General features: G+C 47.7%; 2 protein-coding genes across 3 annotated transcripts in view; both read left to right on the top strand.

Moving 5' to 3' along the window:
• Window positions 1–4,620, top strand: part of SNRNP40 (small nuclear ribonucleoprotein U5 subunit 40) — a 32,053-nt gene extending 27,433 nt beyond the window's left edge. Inside the window, exons 9-10 of the mRNA XM_079114640.1 lie at window positions 3,196–3,299; window positions 4,111–4,620. Coding sequence (XP_078970766.1) covers window positions 3,196–3,299; window positions 4,111–4,160 — 154 coding nt within the window. The 3' untranslated portion in view covers window positions 4,161–4,620. The remainder of the gene's footprint in view (window positions 1–3,195; window positions 3,300–4,110) is intronic.
• A 13,490-nt stretch (window positions 4,621–18,110) lies between these two features.
• NKAIN1 (sodium/potassium transporting ATPase interacting 1) overlaps window positions 18,111–20,363 on the top strand; it is a 42,264-nt gene continuing 40,011 nt past the window's right edge. The window contains exon 1 of one of the 2 annotated variants that reach the window (XR_013759856.1): window positions 18,111–18,750. Coding sequence is in view for 1 of the 2 variants with exons in the window: in XM_079115069.1 (XP_078971195.1) it covers window positions 18,697–18,750 (54 nt within the window). In the remaining variant the exon portion in view is untranslated. The remainder of the gene's footprint in view (window positions 18,751–20,363) is intronic. The other variant, XM_079115069.1, reaches the window with a different exon arrangement.

Raw genomic sequence — 20,363 nt, 5'->3', positions numbered from 1 at the left:
CTAACTTACATACTTGAAAAATTCCAAAGTCCACTTTTTTGTTTTCCTGACAAGTTGAATGCCAGAAAAAAATGGAGAAGTAATCAGGTTTTTTTGAGGGGAATAGGCTTAGATGAAATAGTGACACATTGATGATTTTAGTCCAGGTGATATAGAGAACTGCCCTGAAAAGGGAATCTAGGGACTGGGGAGATAGCTCAGTTGGTAGAGTGCTTGCCTTGTAAGCACCATGCCCTGGGTTCAATCCCCAGCACCCCCGCCCCTTCCCCAAATAAAAAAAAGAAAGAAAGAAAGAAAAAGAAAAGGGAATCTAAAAGATTTTTAGTGGTCAAAAGAAGACCTTAAGAAACAGATTAAAGTATAGATAGAGTAAGGACCATTCAAAGTATTTTTATATAATTTTCACCAGTGTCTTTCCTATATTAATTAGTCTTTTTGAATTTTGGAATAGGGTGGTGGGGATGTAGCTCAGTGGTAGAGCAATAGCCTAGGATGCATAAATCCCTGGGTTCAATCCCCAGTACCACTAAGATTCAGAGGAAAGATTGGTTAGTCTTATTTTTTAGGGTAGGAGGAAAATATCTAAAGGAGACAGACAGGGTCTCACTAAGTTGCCCAAGCTGGCCTTGAACCTGTGATCCTCCTGCCTCAGCCTCCCACGTCACTGGGGTTACAGGAGTACAGCACTGCACTTGGCATGGTCTTTTTAAATTATATTTGCATATACCCTTTTCCCTGACAAGAAGGTCCTGTTTCTGACATTGACCCTTTCTGATCTGTAGTGTCCGTCCTTCTCTCTTTTCCTCCCCACTGTTCCTTTAAATTTTACATGTTGAAGCTTGACTCTGGCCTGAGGAAAGCCTGCCCCTCTCTCCCTGCTGGGGTTGTCCAGATTTCACAGGCCACCTCGCCAATTAGCCCCAAGTCAGCAAGCAGCTCTGTTACATAAGGACCTGGTTCCTACCGAATGTTGCCATGCTACAGTGAGGAAAGGCAAGGAATCCCTCTAAATTTAGCATCTAATTGGCAGCCATCAAGAATGAGGCCTTGAAGTAAACCCTTGGAGATCTGGGGTTCTGCTGTCTTTTATGTGCCTAGGAATCTATCTTTCCTTCTCAGAAAACTGCTTTTCAGCTGAGCCTGGGTTTGCCAAACTTCCCTTTTCTACTTAGAAATCATGTCCTCATCTTCAGACCGGAAACCCTTAACATCCCTAGTAAGGACACAGGAAGACTGGCCTGGTCCAGGAATGATTGATTCAGCCCATGGACTTCATGTGACTCTACTTTGATAGTAAATGTATTCATAATAGCAGTAGCCATCATTAATTCTGTGTGCCAAGCACTTGGCATTATATTATCTTATTTTTCTCAACAAACTGAAAACATTTTTTCCTCCCTCATTATAACAAAGGAAAGAAGCTCAGAGAACTTAAATTATTAAATGTACTTAGCTACTAAGTAGCTACACTGAGACTTGAACCCAGGTCTTTCTGTCTTCTGGTGAAATAGCACTCATTCTGTTTCACCCCACCACAGTGCCCTTCCCGTGATGAATGAAGACCAGTTATTTGAGCATGGCAGGAAAATAGACAGCGCAGCGAGCACGAACAGGAGTGCCTGGGTCTAGACAGATGGGGTGGCCGTTTCTTCCATCTTGCCGGGAACTTTTACTATGGCTGTGGAGCCGAGTCTGTGAGAGCTCAATAATTAAGAAGCTCTTACTGGTCTGGGATTGTGACTCAGTGGCAGAGTGCTTGCCTAGCACAAGTGAAGCACTGGGTCCAATCCTTAGCACCACATAAAAATAAATAAATAAAATAAAGGTATTGTGCCTATCTACAACTAAAAATATTTTTTTAAAAAGAAGCAGCTCTGGACTGGGGAGATAGCTCAGTTGGTAGAGTGCTTGTCTTGCAAGCACAAGGCCCTGGGTTCGATCCCCAGCACCGCAAAAAAAAAAAAAAAAGAAGAAGCTCTTATTTATGTTCTTTTTTGTTTTTTGTTTGTTTGTTGTGTTTTGTACACTGAGGCTGACTTGAACTTAACAATCCTTCTGCCTTAGCCACGTGAGACATGGTATTACAGGCATGTGCCATTAAGCCTAGCATTTATTTGTATTTAAACCAAAAATTGTTGCATCAGAACTAGGCTTGCTTTTTTTGTTTGTTCTTGTGTAGAGGATGAAATCTATGATTTCACACAAGCTAATAAACATACACTACCACTGAGCTGCACCTCAGGCTCAAGAACTAGGCATTTTATAATCAAGTTATATACTAGTCCATTGTTGATTGAAACAAATATATGAATAAATGTTTTTAAGTCCTGCTAATAACTGCTTCAAACCACCAACCATATGAAGGTGGTAACTATTTTGCCCTTTAGCTAAAATGACTCAGGCAAGGTTAAGGGTCAAAGAAACCTTTTTTTTATTTTTACCAGAATGTTTGAAGGTGGTAAGGGAGGTGAATCCTGGAATATATTAAGAGTTCTAATTTTAGTTTTATCACTGATGAACTGTGTCACCTTGGAAAAGTCACTGTATCCTAGTTTTCTAGTCTGTTAAATAATTTAGCTGATTTTTATTGACCCCTTCCCATTCTAGAATTAAGTATATTCTGCCCATCAGTTCAATGTAAGATTTGGCTCAAGTGAATATTTGAATTGTTTATATAGTTGAAATTTCCTATCCCTTCTCTGGACTCAGGTTTGAATACAATGCTATAGAACAGTGGTTTAAGTATAAAAGTAGGAAATTATGCTTGATCTCCTAACCTACAATGAGTCAGGTTCCCTTAAAACATTCCTAGATGATTTTAAAGTTAACTGTAGCCTAATTATGTTAGATGCTCTTTGAGGAAGGTTTTTATGTGGGGTTCACAGGAAAAATCATTTCTTCTCCAATCTTGAAGCTTGTGTCCGAAAATATTAATAATGCTTATATTTTTAGCTATTCCTATTTACTAAGTTTGTCAAGAGCAGGGTCCATTTCTTCACTCAAATCTCATTCCTAGTTTCTAGTCAAGTCCTCTACCAGTGAGCTATACCTTCAGCTTCTGTTCTTAGCTTCTAAAAACCAGAACACAATTCAGTAAATATGGATAAATAAAAATTTCCATGAAGGAAGCATGCCTTTGCCCTGACCCACCTCTTCGAAGGCTCACCTTCCCCTTGTTATTCCTGATACTTGCAGGTTTGTGTATGTGTGGGATACCACAAGCAGGAGAATCCTGTATAAGCTGCCTGGCCATGCTGGCTCCATCAATGAAGTGGCTTTCCATCCCGATGAGCCCATCAGTAAGTCTGTCCTCACTACTGGGAAAGGGGACCTGTGGTAATCTCTCAAGGGTGGACCTAGGAATACAGATACAGAAATGGGTGTCTGTTTTATGTGAATTTCCATATAAACAGCCCTTATGGGTATCAGTGACAGTCTCACAGTTGCCATCCTAAGTGACAAGAGTAGGAGTAATGTTCCATTTTCTTCTCTTTCTCAAAGGGAAGGTGGATTAGTCTATTTTTATAGTTTTTTACGTTTACTTCAGATCTGTGCTTCAGATAACAGAATCATGAGGGTTTTATTGTTTTTGGTGTTTTGAGATAGGTCTTGCTGTGTTGCCCAGACTGGCCTTGAACTTGAGCATAAGCAATACACCTGCCTCAGCCTCCCAAGTAACTGGGTTCACAGGCAAAAGGATGTTTCTGAATATTTAGATACAAATTGCAATTTAACTTTAAGGAGAAAATATAACTTTCTCCAAAGCTTAACAAACAGAAGCACATTTACAAAATGATGGGCACAGACATTGATTCCTGTCTCCTAAAGTAACTAGGAAAATCTTTTCCTTGGGGTTTGACTGACAGAGACATCAGGATTTAGAGCCTGATAATGTATTTCCCACAGTACTGTCTTCCTCATGGTTTTGAGAGGACTTGGATTGAAAAGGCAGGCTACAATTTCCTGTAGATGCTGTTTAGAAGGGGAATGCAAGCTAAATCCAATTGCTCTTATATACCAAAATTGGCTCTTGACACAAGAGCCCTTGAGCACCAAGTCTCCTTGAACCTTCATTATTTCCAGTTATCTTCTCTGTTCTTTTTACCTCAGTTCTTTCAGCATCCAGTGACAAGAGACTGTATATGGGAGAGATTCAGTGAAGCTATGGAATGGAAGACTCCAGGGCTGCTTGACCTTGAGACCTCAGACTGCATAATTGGCGTCAAATGGTGCCCAGGCTGACCTCCTCCCTTCAGATGACCATTACTAGCAAGACACCGAGGAGGTGGTGTCCATATTCCAAACGCCACTTGTATTCCATGCGCCAGGGTGATTGAGGCAAGCTCCCAGTAGCCTCTGATACCACCTGCCAGATTTCAGGGACTGGTTTCTCCTTCCCTTTTTTTTTTTTTTAAATAAGGTTTCTTCAAAGAATCATTCATTGGTTTGCAGTTCCCTGTTTTCTAATCTGGGCAGAAGGCAGGGAATATCAGCTGAAATTTGTTGGATGGGCTTGGTTGTTTTGTTTTGTTTTTAATTCAGTAACTGGCTTGTATATTTTCTTTCTATGTTTCTGAGTCATTTTATATTAAAAGCCAAATAGATGCCTTTTTTACAAGACCCATGGGATTGAATTTATTGCTTTCTTTTCTTTGAGGCTTGATTGCTACAAATCAGAGCAGAGTATGTTGTGGCCAGGGGATATAATCCATTTAAACCTCAAAGAAGAGCCAGACATGATGGCGCACACCTGTAATCCCAGCAAGATTACAGGGCTGCCAGAGGGCTGAGGCAGTCATATCACAAGTTCAAGACCAGCTTCAGCAACTTGGCAAGACCCTGTCTCAAAATAAAAAATAAAAAGGGATAGGGATGTAACTCTGTGGTAGAGTGCCCTTGTGTTCAATTCCCAGTACTTTGGGTGTAGGGGTAAAGACTTCAGAGAAGCTGTTTTACTTGTTTACTTGGGACTTTTCCCCCCTCTTCTGTGTTTTTAGGTCTCCTCACTCCCTTGAAAATGACAAATAAGTTATCAGTAACAAACATCTTCCTCCTACTAGAAGAAGTGACAAATAAGGTCCAGAAGAACCTGGCTCTTGTGTACTTAACTCTTCTCTTTCTTTTACCCAGAGCACTTTTCTGAGCAGCAGTCTGTGCTTGGGGCTCCTGACGTGAACAGACTTGCCGTGGTCTCTTCTGGTTAAAATGACATTGACTGGGATGCTGCTTCGTAACTTGGAACTTGGTCATGACCATGTCTGAGACTTTATGATTCTCTTTACTTGTTTGCTTTTTCTTACACCAACAAGGACATTAAGAAATGTTATTGCTGGACACAGTGGCTCACGCCTGTAATCCCAGCAGCTAGGAGGCTAAGGCAGGAGGATCACAAGTTCAAAACCAGCCCTAGCAACTTAGTAAGACCTTGTCTCTAAATAAAATACAGAAAAGGAACTGGGAAGGTGGCTCAGTGGTTAAACACCCCTGGATTCAATTCCCGGTACCAAAAAATAAAATAAAATAAATGTTATTGTTGGCCTTCTATCACTACGACAGGTTACTATTCCCCTGGGTCTCCAAGTGACTGTGCCCACTTCCAAACAGGCCCTGACGAATCCCATCTGGCTCTGGGTACTAGAACGTTTAAGAGGTCTTCACATCTCCAACCTGTTCTGAGCATATTTAATTTTATACTTTTCTCGCAAACTTGAATCCTGTCTTTAAGTTAAAGGGAGGATATTACCCTGGGTTTGTGGCATAATCATTCAACAAACACCAACCCCTGTTTTTGACAGGCATGATAGTCATTGCTGAGGACAGAGATAAATAGGATACCGTCCTTGCCTTCTTGAGAAACGCATAAACTATTAGAAAAGACTGTCTCGAATCAGCTACTTTTTTTTTAAGTGAACACATGCCAGAGATTTATTTAACTCATTAATGAAGGAACCAGCAGGATGGTAAAGCTCTCCAACCAATTACTTTTAATACAGTGAATGAAGTTTGAATAAAGTGCACTGGAAACACAGGAGGAAGCAATTTATTGTGCCTGGGAGAGATGAGGAAATTTCACAGATTATGTGATTATGCTTGAATCGGGATGTGGAAAATGAGTTGGGCTTGCCAGGTGGACAAAAATCTTGCACATTCCAAGAAACAGCAGGCATGAGCTTGAATGCATGGTAAGTTTCAGGAACCAAAGGACTTGAGTGTGGTTAGAGATGGGGAGTAGCAACTGGGGAGGGTGCAGAACTGAATAAGAGCCAAACCTTGGAGAGCTTGAACAGGGACTGGATCCTGCACTTCCTAAAGTGTACTCCACAGAACACCGATTCCCACGTAAGTTGTTACATATTTTGAGGCATAAGATCTCATGCTCAGATAAATTTGAGAAAAACTGGGTTAAACAAAGTGAAATTGACTTATTTACTTGGAACCTTTAATATAAAAAGTACTGTGAGATAGAGGCCTGAGAAAGTTATATATATGGTTATACCTTTAACCAGGAGAGATGTGGCCAAACATGCAGAGGAGCTGTTCTTCATGCCCCCTACGCTATCACAGGTGACTCCTTAAGCCTTTGTAAGCACCAGGTCCCCATGCCTCAATTTGTTTTTTTTTTTTTTTTTTTCATTTTGTGGATACTGAACATTGAACCTAGAGGTACTGTACCGCCAAAATACACCCCAGTCCTTATTGTATTTTTTGAGAAGGGTCTCACTAAGCTGCCAAAAATGGCCTTGAACTTGTAATCCTCCCGCCTCCTGAGTCACTGGGACTACAGGGCCCATCCCACATACCTCAGTTGGTTCAGTTCCCTTCCACCCTTCTCGCTTTTCTTGGCTTGTGATAAAACTGGGCTTTAACCTTGACACTATTTATTTTGGGGTACTCAACCACTCAATTTTGGGAGGCTCTCAACCACTGAGCCACATCCCCAGCCCTATTTTGTATTTTATTTAGAGACGGTCTCCTGAGTTGCTGAGCACCTTGCTATTGCTGAGGCTGGCTTTCAACTTTGATCCTCCTGCCTCAGCCCCCAAATCTCCTCAGATTATAGATGTGTATCACCGTGCCCAGCTGTGACACTGCACTTTAGAAACCCACCTATCCGTAAGGTGTCACAGCCCTGCTGACTGCCAGGGCTCTCCTCTGACCTCAGCCTCAGCAGTCCTTCAAGTGGCTGGGTGGAGCCATTAGCAGGAAATAGCAGTGCCACTTAGGATTTGAAGAGAATAGAGGTCCCAGCCTGTGGAAAAAAGATTTTGAGTATAAAACATCCCCAGAGGGTGCAAATTGTGTTCTCACTTTGGGAAAGATAGATTGCTCCCGAATGAGTAATGGCATCTCTGGTTTTCAGTTAATTTCCCTTTATGACTTCCACAGTCTCTAGCGCTTAATACTGTTGGCACTTAAAGAGCAAAAAAAAATTATGTTTCTTTTTCTTCTTTGCTAGGTGGTTTTGGTGGGCTGAATTGTCAGAGAGGTGTATTTTCATGTTATTTTTTCCTTTCTTTGGCCTCCCTGATGTAATTTATTTTTTTCTCCTAGCCTGTAACCCCAACCCCATCTGATCCTAACCTGGTAAGCAACTTATTTACAGACTAACCAATCAGAACACAGGTGGGTGCTATTTTCCCTCCCCTACTTCCCATGGTCATGCAGGGTGGTTGACCCCTTTTCAGGTGAGAGATGCTGGAGACCTGCATGGTCGCCATGTGCCAGGGTGAGTTCGGTAGCTCCCTACAGCACCAGGGGTCTGCTATTCCCGGTAAACAGATCACAGGCAGAACTGCTGGCTTCAAAGACAAGAATCATCTGGTTATTATTCTGGATAGTAGCTAGAAAGCTCAGGGCTCTTGTCAGAGTTACTTCTTCACAGCAAAACTAGAGTATTTGCTTCTTTCTCGCTGACAGACCTAAAGTCTGCTGCTTAGTATCTCAAGGTGGGGGATCGGGAACTGGTGAAAGTGCTCTGAGCAATTTGGGGCTGCAGGCAGTGAGGCTTAGAGAAAGGCCGCTGGATCTTTTGGGTTAGGACAGGATTGCTACTTTCTCGAGATTTGGGTGGGTACACTGAGGTGTACCAAGTAGAGCATGTGCTTAGCATGCGTGAGGCCCTGGGTGCAATCCCTGGCACCAAAGAAACAGGAATCAGGAGACTTTGGAGTTTGACAGCTAATATCCCAGGACAAGGGGAAGGATCAACAGCCCTGTTTCTAGGGGACCAAACAAAGCCTAATCTGAGTTCCAAGATACCCTCTGGCCAGTTGTCTTTACCCCACCACCATAATGATCTCTGGAAGAGTCCAAGGTGGATGCCCACCCACTGCATTAAACTGTGACCCCTACTAAACTTCTAGATTTCAAGTTCTTTTCCTCACTTGACTCTGCAGCCAATCTAGACTCTTGCATTCTTTAACTTAGGGCAGTTTATCCCCAAGGGACATTTGACAATGTCTGGATATACACAATGGGGTGCTGCAGATGGCTTAACAGGTAGAGACCAGGGATCCGCAAGGAATTAGCTGCTCCAAAATATTGTGATGCTGTGGAGAAACCTTGAGTTAGACAGTGTCTCTGGACCAGCAATAGCAACAACACCTGAGAACTTGCTAAAAGTACAAATTCTAGAGCCCCACTGAGACCTACTGAATCAGAAAGTGGGACTGGGGGTGTAGCTCAATGGAAGAGGGCTTGCCTAGCCTGCCCAAAGCCCTGGATTTGATCCCTAGCACCACGCCAAAAAAAAAAAAAAAAAAAAAAAAGAAGAAAAAAAATGAAGAAGGAAAGAAAAAAGCTTTGTGGGAGAAAGCTTTTGGTAATCTGTGTTTTAACAAGACCTCCAGGTAATTCCGTTGCATGGTTGAGAATCATGGTTGTACAGACGCAGAACATTGCAATCTTTCCTAGGGAGCCACAGACTTCTACTTTTTGATCAATAATTATCCTTAACTGTTTTAACTGTCAGCCATTCTCTTTGGCCCAGTGCTGTATATGCACTGTATCTGACTTGATTCTCACACACGGAGCAACAGGTTCAAAGAGATCATCCAACTGGTAAGTGGCAAAACCAGGATGTCATAATAGCTGAATCTTAACCCATCACCACAGTGTGGGCCTTACTGACCTCTAACCTTGAAAACATATTAGAGTCACCTTTTAAAATCCAGATGTTTAGGGCTGGGGAGGTAGCTCAGTCGGTAGAGTGCTTGCCTTGCATGCAGCAGGCCCTGGGTTCGATCCCCACCACCGCAAAAAAAAAAAAAAAAAAAAAAAAAAAAAAAATCCAGATGTTTAGGCCTTATCCCACACCAAATTAAATCAAAATATCAGAGGCGGTTGCAGTTTTTAAATCTTCCTTTAAAAAAAAAAGGTATAGTGGAAGTTGGGAACACGGGTGCTGGCGGTGGCTGCAACTGCAGCCAGGAGGGCAGCTTGAAGCCTTGCCAGTCAACTTTGTCCTTGATCCCTTGGGTCTCAAGAAAACCACCGGCTCTCATACAAGCTCTGTGAATTTCGGAGTATTTCTAAAGCCCCTTCTGAGCTTAAATTTAGGACCTCAGCCAGAGAGCCACCATGGTCATCTCTGCCTGGTAGGACTGGAACTTTGTAAAAAAAATAAATAAATAAAAGCCCCTGTCTTTCCTTCAGAGTCCCTGTCAGTCCTTCAGAGTCAGGACTGGAGGTGCAGCTCAGTAGTAGAGCACTTGCCTACCATTCTTGAAGCTCCAGATGATTCCCAGCACCAGGAGGAAACCAAGTCCTAAGAACAGCATAGGTTGGAAATGACCTTGTAGATAGATCTTCAGGTCATCCATCCAACATCACTTTACAGAGGGGAAACTGAGAGGAGATGGAGTGTTTCCAAAGCCACAGGCATATATAGCTAGTGCTTTGGCTCATCCAGAGTCTGTCTACCTTCTTTTCTTCCTTTCTTCCTTCCTTTCTTCCTTTCTTCTTTCTTTTGTTCATGCTGGGAACTAAATCTAGATACTTCCTTACACTTAGCATGTGCACTACCACTGAATCACATCCTCAGTCCTCTTCCTCTTTATTTTGAAAATTTAAGAGTGAAAGATTAGTATATTGAGTATCTACAGACAGAATATGCATCTATTCCACCTGGATTCAATCATCTTAGCTGAGCACAGAAGCGCACTCCTATAATCACAGCAACTCCAGAGGCTGAGGCAGGAGGATCACAGTTTGAGACAGCCTCAGTAACTTGGGGATGTCCTAAGCAATTTAGTGAGACCCTGTCTCAAAAAATAAGAAGGGCTGGAGATGAAACTCAGTGGAATTCAACAATCTTGTCTCTCTCGTATATGTACATATACAACTGTCAATAACCATTGAAAGTATGCAGTCATCATATTTCTTTATTCCCCAATACTTTTTTTTAAGTTCCCAAATACTTTTAAGCACTCCATCAAACATCTTCTAAGAATATTCTCCTTCATACCAAAGTTCCCTTATACACCTAAGAAAACTAAACAGTGGCCAGGTGTGGGGGCACATGCCTGTAATCCCAGTGGCTCAGGAGGCTGAAGCACGGGACTGCACATTCAAAGCCAGCCTCAGCAACTTAGTGAGACCCTGTTTCAAAATAAAAAACTTAAAAAGGGCTGGGGACTTAGCTCAGTGGTTAAGTGCCCCTGGGTTCAATTCCTGGTACCAAAAAGAAAGAAAGAAATGAAAACAGCAAGTTCTCAATGCCATCTAATGATCATGTCGAATTTTCCCCAGCATTGAAAATTTCTTTTATAGCTATTTTTCACTCGTAATCAACTAAGTTTATGCATTGGCTCTTCTGTCTCTATTGTACAGTCCCCCAGTCTTTTTTTCCCAGCGAAGTTGACTGTACATCATGTATGAGTTTGTCGCTGCTTCATAGTAGAGCTGTGCTTGTATTAATGCTTTAAATGACTGAGCGTCAAGTAAAATTGACACTCTGTGCTTTCTATCTTCTCATACTTGTTTTAGAACCAGATATAAACAGTTTGAGTACAACCTAGAAGATGGTGGCAGGGTGCCTATAAACTAGGATGCAGTACCCAGGGAGGGTTAGGGAAAGCTTTATTGAGGAAATGATGCCTGAGATGAATCTTCCAGGAGGACTGGAACCTGGAGAAGAGACGGAGCTAGGAGTGGGAGTAAGGAAGGCCCAGGTAGTGGAAATAACATGGACAACAGCACATCATCAGATCTCTTGGTTTGTCCAAAAATGTCATGCAATACCTGGTGGTAATAGTATGCTGAGGGAGGGCTGGGTTGTGGCTCAGCGGTAGAGCGCTCACCTAGCATGTGTGAGGCACTGGGTTCGATTCTCAGCACCACATACAAATAAAATGAATAAAATAAAGGTCTATCAATATCTAAAAAAATATTTTAAAAAAAATAGTATGCTGAGGGAGTAAAGATGAGCAGGATCCTTGAAATTGTTGGAGACAAAATGCAGAGTCTTGAAAGCCAGATTGGCAGCTTTGGCTTCACCCCATGGAAGAAGGCCACCAAAAGTTTCGTGGCACTCTGTGCTGGAGGTCAATCACACCTGAAGATGATTTGGTCCTGGGTGCCCTCTCAGGAAGTCACTGTGGAGAACAGATGTGGGAACCAGGGAGGATCGATAGGATTGTTGTCTCCAAACATCAAAATGCTACCTTGGGCCAAGCATGGTGGTACAGGCCTGTAATCCGAACCACACGGCCATCCTGGGTAACAACAAAAACTTGTCTCAAAATTAAAAGGGCTAGGGATGCAGCTCGGTGGTAAAACGCCCAGTACAAAAATAATTTTTAAAAGAAAAATTTTAAAGCCACCTTGTAAAAGAATGCTTTTACTGATGCCGCAAAGTGCAGAGCCAAGACAAATGAATTATAAGAGAGCAGATTTATCTTCAACAAAGAAAAGACTGAATCGGAGCTGTCCACGGGGCGAGTGGGAGGGAGTCCCTCTTCTCTGGAGTTGTGCAAGCAGAAACCAGGGGACAATTTGATAGGAATTCCTGAGGTGTACTGATTCAAAGGGTTAGAACCGCTTGTCAGAATCCCTGGGGAGTGTATTAAAACACCCGGGACCTGGTCCCACCCCCAGAGACTGCTCTGCTGAGCCGCTGTGGGGCCCTGATGCAGATGCAGGTGTTCGGTGTGCTAACATCTGGGGGCTGCTCACTCCAGGGAAGACCCTTTCAGCTCTACTGTTTTATGATTTTAAGATGGCGTTTTTCTTCAGACTCTAAGATGGTAATCTCAGGATTCTCTGGCCTGTTTGCCGAGAAGGGACACCTGGGAAAGGGCTTATGGAAAATGACAAGGGAGCCAGCCAGGAATTGAGAATATTGTTGGGGCACTTGGAACCTGCTGAGGGGCCAGGCCTGAGCGGACTCCATCTGTCTTCCTATCCCCTGTTGGCCCCTGGACAAACCCAGTGCAGCATAATGAAGGCCCAATGGCAGTATGAGGCCGATTGGAGAGGGCCTCTTCTCATCTCTCAACGTCCCCAGCTCAGCTGGCCTCAGGGCAGACTTGAACTGAAAACCCATGTGGCCTCCAAGGCCTGGTGGAAGGAAGATTTGTCTCGGCTGTCAGCACGGATGCTGGAGACTGGAGCCCACAGCCCTGGGTGGAAAGAGCAGGTTTTCCACCAACTTTCCTGCCATCAGAGCTATTCAGGATGCCTTGACCTTGACCCAGCTAGTCATATACAGCCCATCTTATCCTCTTCTTTGTTCCCAACCATTCTTTTCTTTCCCCCAGTGCTGGGGGTTAATCCCAGTGGTAAGGGGTGCCTTACCACTGAGCTACACCCCCAGCCCTTTTTATTTTTTATTTTGAGAGAGAGTTTCACTGAGTTGCCCAGGCTGACCTCCAACTTTCGATCATCCTGCCTCAGCCTCAGTAGCTGGGATTACAGGCACCCAGCCTTTTTCTCACCCTTTTCAGATTTGCTCCAGGCTTGGGATTTTGCAGGAAACTGTTTGGAGAGGGGTGGTGGCACTGAGAAGCCATAGGAAGTGAAGACATGGGCTGAGCAGAAGTTAAAGCAGAAGGGGCCATGCTCCTGAAGTGCACCTCACAGTACACAATGCCCGTCTCACATCTGTCTGGCACCCAGCATTTCAACCATCATCCTTCCTCTGGAATTTTCCATCCCTACCTATACCCACGCAAAGTTAATCCTTCTTCCCAACATCCTATTTCTGTACCTCACAGACACGTTGCCATTCTGTATGTGGCTTGCAACCACCAGTGTGCAAGTTCTGCCTCTCCAAGGGACCTGAGGGTCACAAACTCGAGTGCCATCAAGGAGAGGGCAATAGAGGAAGCTGCTCCTTCTTTATTTATTTAAGAAAATAAGCAGCAGGGTGCAAGGCCAGCTGCTCAGGAGGCTGGGGTGAGCCCATGGCTTGAGTCCAGCACAGCAAGACCCCATCTCAACAAAAAGAAACAGAAACAAGCAGCGGTGGCAGCGTGCTGACCCTCCTTCACCCCAAGGCTCCCTGAGAGCACGTGTCCTATTCGTGCTTGGTTCCAAAGGCGCTAGCTCAAAGCCCAGCACGGTAACGCACTGAAGGAACCCAGCGCTCTTGAGTTCCAGCTCTACCTCTGGGGTGCTGTGTGACTTTAGAGGACTGACTCACCCTCTCTGTCCTTCATGTTCTCTATCTCTCCCCCTCTTCGATAAGTAAATAAGTGGCATCTTGAAGACCACCTAGGCCAGTGGTTACTCCTCAGAGACCTTGGACTGACATGAGATCTTCACAGGAGACAGGGACCTGCTGAGAGAACAGTTGCTGGTCCTCTTTCCCACACAGCCAATTGTACTTCCTTCTGTTTAGAAATGCATGCTTCCTTCTGAAGAAAAGGATCTACTGCTTAAACAGAAAAGGAACAGCAGAGGTGAAGTCGTTCTGCCTGGGCTCAAACCCCAATTCAGCCACTTCTGGGTACGCCCCTGGTCTGATGTAACTTCTTCTAGCCTCAGTTTCCTCATCTGGAAAATGGAGATGATGGTGGGAGCGGCCATCTCACAGGCTGCTGGGAGGGTGAATGAGCGAACGCACAGAAATGGTTCCAGACAGCGTCTGGCGAACAGGGCTCGGCAAATGTCAGCCACGGTGGTATTATTATACCACACGTTTGGTCTTTGTTCCTGGTTCCTGGCACAGAAGACCTAAAACCCTTGGAGTTCCCTGAGTGGTAGAAGTGTCTTTTTTTGCCTTGGGATGCTAGGAACGGAACCCAGGGCCACACTCTACCAACGGGTCTTACCCAGTCCAGGCCAGTGGTATCTTGATATCTATTAGTCCCCCACCATCACACCTGAGCTTACGCTAAGGAGGGGACTTCAGGCAACCCCTAGATAGCTTGAAAACAGGCCTAGTCACCAGAAAGACGCAGCCCTCCGGGGAGGATTGGGGTTGTTGGGAAGCTGGATCTTTGAGCAATGAGGTTCAGAGAGCTTCCAGGTTGGTGAATGCATCCATCAGGGAGGATGGGACACCCCATCTCTACAGCACAGAAACCCTGCACTTGGCACCCTGCCAGACCTCTCCCAGTGTAGCTCTTCACCTGGCCATTTAACATCCTTTATAATAAACCAGTAAGTGAACCTCTCAGGGTCCTGTGAGCCGCTCTAACAAGTCATGGATGTTGCGGTGGGTCGTGGGAACCTGCGACGGACAGCCTGGGAGTCAGAGGTGTGGGTGGGCGGCCCGCGACCAGGGCCTGGCATCTGAAGTAAAGACGGTCCCAACCTGTGGGAGCTACGCTGACTCCTGGCAGTTAGTGTCAGAACTGAATTGAATTGTCAAGACACCCAGCTGGTGTGCAGAGCGGGTGACAGAAAACGTCCCAGCAGCTGTAATTAGCGAGCCTGTTCACTCCTCCCACTTGAAAGAAGGGGAAATTATCATTTTAACATTCAGCTATCTTACCAGTGAACTTTCTCAGAAGCCTACAGAGTGGGGTGCTGCAGACTCTGCCTCGCCTTGGTGTAGGGGAGGGAGGGGACTTGGGACTTCTTAATGTCCCTGTGTCACACCCACCAGGCCTCCCTCAGGGCTGATCATGATCCCTCCTTCACCCAGGAAACGAGGGCATGTTCTGAACCATCTCTGTCCTTTATCCCCAAACCTGCTCCATCTTCCCCACACCCCTGCTCCATCCCTGGTGGTGACGGCACGAGTCCCCTAATATCATCCCTAGTACCTAACCCTCCGACCTCTTGCCAGAGATGGTCCATCCGTTCCGACAACGGATCCCTTCCCCCTAGAGCCCTGCATTTGCAGGTGATGATGACCCAAGGTCTGTGGGACCCTGAAGCAGGGAGGATGGGAGGTACGTTCAGGTAGAGAGAAGAACATGCTCAGAGCAAGGCAGTGTAGAGGCGGCAGGAGCGGGGACCCGTCCCAGCAGGACGCGGACTAAGCGGGAATGACTGGGGCAGAGGTCAGTTGGGCAGCTGTCAGACAGGCCATCCATGGCCCCACAGTCAGGCTTCCAAGTGAGGCAGCCAGGTCTTAACGGGGTTTCACAAGCAGGATGTGATACAGTGGAGAGCCTGGCACGGGGGCAGAGCCCCAGCAGAATCCACTGTTGTTGTCAGGATTAAATGAGATAATATGTGTCAAGTGCCTGGCTCAGAGTAAGCACTCCATAAATTATTACTCTTATTACTCTTACAGAATCGCACTGTTAGCCTCACAGAGGGAACTGGCAGAGACTTGTTCTGGAAGAGGCCCCAAGGATCTTTTAGAGAATGGTTACATCTGGGCTAAGCCTCTGCGGGCTGGTTTTTCTTTCCTGGGAAACTGACTCCTTGGAGAATCTGATGAAAGCTGTGGACCCTCTCCCCGGAAAAAGCACATCTGCTCACATACGCTTTGCATATTATTTCGGGACTTCACAGACTTCTGGAAGCCTGGCTAGCCACAGAACCTGGTTGGTCACAGCTGTTACTCACCAAGCATGGCTGAGAAAAGTTCCCACTGTTATCTCAGCTTATTATTCCAAGTGGGAAGCTCAGCACATGTAGGGTGTTCAACTCAGAAAAGTGTCCTGTGTATTTTGTTTATTTTTGTTCTGGGTGGGTACTGGGGATTGAAGTCAGAGGTGCTTTGCCACAGAGCCGTATCCCAGCCCTTTTTATTTTTCATTTACGACAGGGTCTTTCTTTTTCGTGGGGCGGTATCAGGGATTGAACTCAGGGGCACTTGACCGCTGAGCTGCATCCCCAGCCCTATTTTGTATTTTATTTAGAGAAGCTCACAGAGTTGGTTAGCGCCTCGCTTTTGCTGAGGCTGGCTTTGAACTCACGATCCTCCTGCCTCAGCCTCCTAAGCCACTGAGATTACACGTTTGCACCACCACACCTGGCTCCTGTGAGTTTCAAAATACAAAGTGGCACGCTGAGGAACTGGTGGAAAAGGGAGACTTGAAGAGAGCATTTCAATAGTCCCGGGAGAAGGCGGGCTGGCTTCACGGGTACAAGCACAGGGTCTTCACCAAGCGTGCTTTCACGCCCTGCTGTCTTGCCAACTTGAAAGTCTCAATTGTCTAACAAGGAGCCTTGCACTTTTGTTTCACCTGCAATTATTCGCCCTGTCCTGGGAGAAGGCAGTGATGCATTCAAGTGCTGACTATGTAAGCAGCAAAAACTGCTGAACAGGTATGTGGACTGTTCTGGTCCAGAACCAGAACATGGGTCTTAACCTAGTCAATACCATCCTGCCTTCTGAATCAGGAGGGTATAACGGCAGGGCACAGTGGTGCACGCCTGTAGTCCCAGCAACTCAGGAGGCTGAGGCAGGAGGATCCCAAGTTCGAGGTCAGCCTGGGAAACTTAGGAAGACCCTGTCTCAAAATGAGAAAGGACTGGGGATGCAGCTCATTGCTAAAGAGCCCTTGGAGTCAATCCTTTGTACCAAGGAGAGAGGGAGACACTACCAGAACACTCTTTTTGGTTTGTTTCACTTTTGAGACAGAGCCCAGGCTGGTCTTGAGCTAATTGGTTAAGTGATCCTCCTGCCTCAGCCTCCTAAATAGCTGGGACTATAGGTACACCACCAGCCTGGTCCTACCAGAACTCTCTCTTTTTTTTTTTTTTTTTTTTGGTACTGGGGATTGAACCCAGCGGCACTCAACCACTGAGCCACATCCCCAGCCCTTTTTTATATTTCATTTAGGGACAGGGTCTCACTGAGTTGCTTAGAGATTTGCTAAATTGCCGAGGCTGGCTTTGAATTCCTGACCCTCCTCCCTCAGCCTCCCCAGACAGGCCTTCCAGAACTCTACTCCGCTCCTTCCCTCCTGCTCTTCTCTCATCCTGGCCTCTGAGCCTAAATTGTGCCTCTCTTATTCTCTCTTTTACTTTGTTATCTGCTAAGGCAATTATTAGAATTGTAATTATGCAGCTAGGTATTTACTTGCTTTAATGACAATCCCTCACTGGACTGCTCTGTGAGGGCAGAGGCCGTTTCTGCTTCATTGCCCCATCCCCAGTGGAGAGCCTGGCTCCTGGCATTTCATAAATACTGGTTACAAAGTACAGTCCACAGAACTCAGTGACAGGTCAGATGGGATAGGGAAGCCTGGAGGGTGCCCTAGGGAACCCCTGGTGATGCTGACCACCAAGTTGAACACATGAAGTCGGGTACCAGCAAGAGTGATGAAGTGGACTTGGGATATTCACTTCGGGTGCCTTTGGAAGTGGCTTGAAGAAGGTCACTTTGCTGGCAAACCTGTTGACTGCCTCCTGGGTCCAACTTGGGTGAGAGGCTCACCAGAGGGTCCTGGACAGACCTCTGCCACCACCCACTCACTGGCCTCCTCTTGGAAGCTGTCTGTCGGGTCCCTGGGCTATGAAGCTCCTTGGGAGCTTCCAAGACCAGGAGTGTGCCTGCAGCCAGGCTCAATAAATGGCAGGAAAAGGAAAGAGGGAAGAATTCAGGGCCAGGCACTTGGGAGGGATTCTGGGATGAGGAGCAGATCTGAGAACAGAAATGAAAGTAGAGTTAAACTGGAGGCCCCGGACCTTAGAGGCAGGGTGCGGGAGAAATGCTCCAGCATCTCGCGGACACCGAGGCTATTCGTACTTTGTTCCTGAGAACACCGAGGTCCAGAGAGGTGATGAGATTTGTTCAAGGTCACACCGCAAGTGAGCGGCGGAGTCGGGACTCGACCCAGGGCTGTCAGCTGCACTCTCCCCTCTGCCGGCCTCTCCCGCACCTCCCCCTCCCTCCGCGTCCCCCTCCCGCGGCCGCCCCGCCCCGCCCCTCCCCTCCCCTCTCTGCTCGGTGGCGGCGGCGGCGGCGGCAGAGCCACGTGGTGGGCCGGGAAGCGGCGGCCGCCGAGCGCCCGGGCGGCTGCCCCAGCTGGGCAGTGCTGCGCCGCGCCGCGCCCGGTGCCCGCGCCGCCCGCCCTGCGCTTGCCGCCCGCCGCCCGGGGCAGGGGTGAGCCTGACGGCCGGCCGCAGACAAAGGAGGCGCGCCGGCAGACCAGCGCCGGCGGACCATGGACTCGCAGCGAGGCCGGCCGGCCCCAGCCCTGGGGACCCGGCGCCCCCGGACCCGGCCCTAGGCGCCCGGCCCCGCCGCCCGGGGCGCCAGCGGGAGGCCGCGGAGCCCGCGCGGCGCGAGGAGCGGCGGCCGCGGAGCGAGAGGGGCGCCGGCGGCGGTCGGCGCGGCCCGGAGCCATGGGCAAGTGCAGCGGGCGCTGCACGCTGGTCGCCTTCTGCTGCCTGCAGCTGGTGAGCTCGCCGGGCGGCCGCGCGGGGTGGGGCGGCGGGGCGGGTCCGGGCGCGCGGAGGGCTGCTGGCCGCGTGTGTGCGGGGCGCGCCGCGCGGGGGTGCTCCGAGTCGCGCAGCGGACGGGCGGAGCCTGCTCTGCTGGCCGGGCTGTCTCTTTGTGTGCGCTTGTCGCCGCGGTGCCCCGCGCTCCCCCGGCACAGCGCGCACGGTCCAGCGCGTCCTGTGCCCGGCCCGGGGCCGCCCCGCGCCGGGGGCTCCGAGCGTCCGGCCGCCACTGGACGAGCGGACTCCGGTTGGGGCTGCGCTGGGGCTCGGTGGCTCTCCTGGGGCCGGGGGTGTGTCCGTGGACCGGTGGTCCTGCCGCGTGTTTCCCTCCAGATGGTGGTTCGCGTGCGTCTCCCCGGCTCCGGGTCTGCTTCGGGTCTCCGCCCCTGCGCGAGTGTTTCGCAAAGTCTCTGCTCCGGTGTGTGTCTCTCCGGCTTTCTCTTTGGTGCGTCAGTTTCTGGTCAGTGTTCATCTGTGTGTTGGGATCGTGGACTCCAAGAACGCTCAACACTCCTTTGTGCTGTTTCTGCCTCCCTTCACCCTCCCGACTGGACTGGGCTGCTTGGAATGCGGAGCCACCTCGCTGGAGAGGGTCACTAGCAGCAGCCTGGTCTTGGGCCAGCATGAGTTAACCAGGCGCTGAACCACCCTCCCTGCTTTGGCCTGGCCACTGTGGCTACCCAGGTTCCAGCAGTCCTCCGATCCACTAGATCACCAGGGGTGGGGCCAGACAGACCAGCTCTCTTCTAGGTGCCCCGGGAAAGATCAGAGCACTGGGGACCCCGTGCCTGCCCCAGCTTTAAGAACCCAGGTTTCTTGTCTCAGGGAGGACAGAGGAGTGAATTTGGAGGCTGAGGGGAACCAGCTGTGCCCTTCAAGAGAGACCCTGGCGGGTGAATTTGGGAGAGTGGATAAGGAGAGACCAGTGTCTCCTCCAACAACTAAGGGCTTTTTTTTTTTTTTTTTAATATTTCTTTTTTTTTTTTTTAAGTTGTTGATGGACCTTTGTTTTATTCATTTTTTTATATGTGGTACTGAGAATTGAACCCAGTGCCTTGCACGTGCAAGGGAATCGCTCTACCACTGAGCCACAATCTCAGCCCCAACTAGGGGCTTTGAGACTGTTTCTTCTCTCGGTGGAAAGCCCCTTGAGTGCAAACGGAAGGACGCTGAGCCTCCCTTATTGCTAGGCTCCATCTAGGTGTGATTCTCCATAGGTGCAAAGATGACAGAGCAAAGCTTTTGGGTCTGGACACCCCGCCCCCAAAATGTTACTCCCTCCACTTAGGTACACCAGCCCCTAACATGCCACCCACAAACCTGTCCTCTTGGGCAACATTAGAAGCAGCTCTGAAGATTGTCACCCTCCCAGCCCCCTGCTGTGGGAGACTGAGCAGACTGGGTCTGCCTGACCATTAAGTGTTCATTCTTGAGGATTGCAGGGGAGATTAATAATGATCAGGTAGAATGGAAACTCCAGAAGGGCAGAGATTGTCTGTTTTGTTCCCTGCTAAATCCCCAGCAGCTGGAACAGTGCCTGGCACTCCATTAATATTTGCAAAATAAAT

This window comes from Sciurus vulgaris, assembly GCF_902686455.1.
Source record: "Sciurus vulgaris genome assembly, chromosome: 1".
In the NCBI taxonomy this organism is placed as follows: domain Eukaryota; kingdom Metazoa; phylum Chordata; class Mammalia; order Rodentia; family Sciuridae; genus Sciurus; species Sciurus vulgaris.
This window is presented reverse-complemented; position numbering and strand designations above follow the sequence as displayed.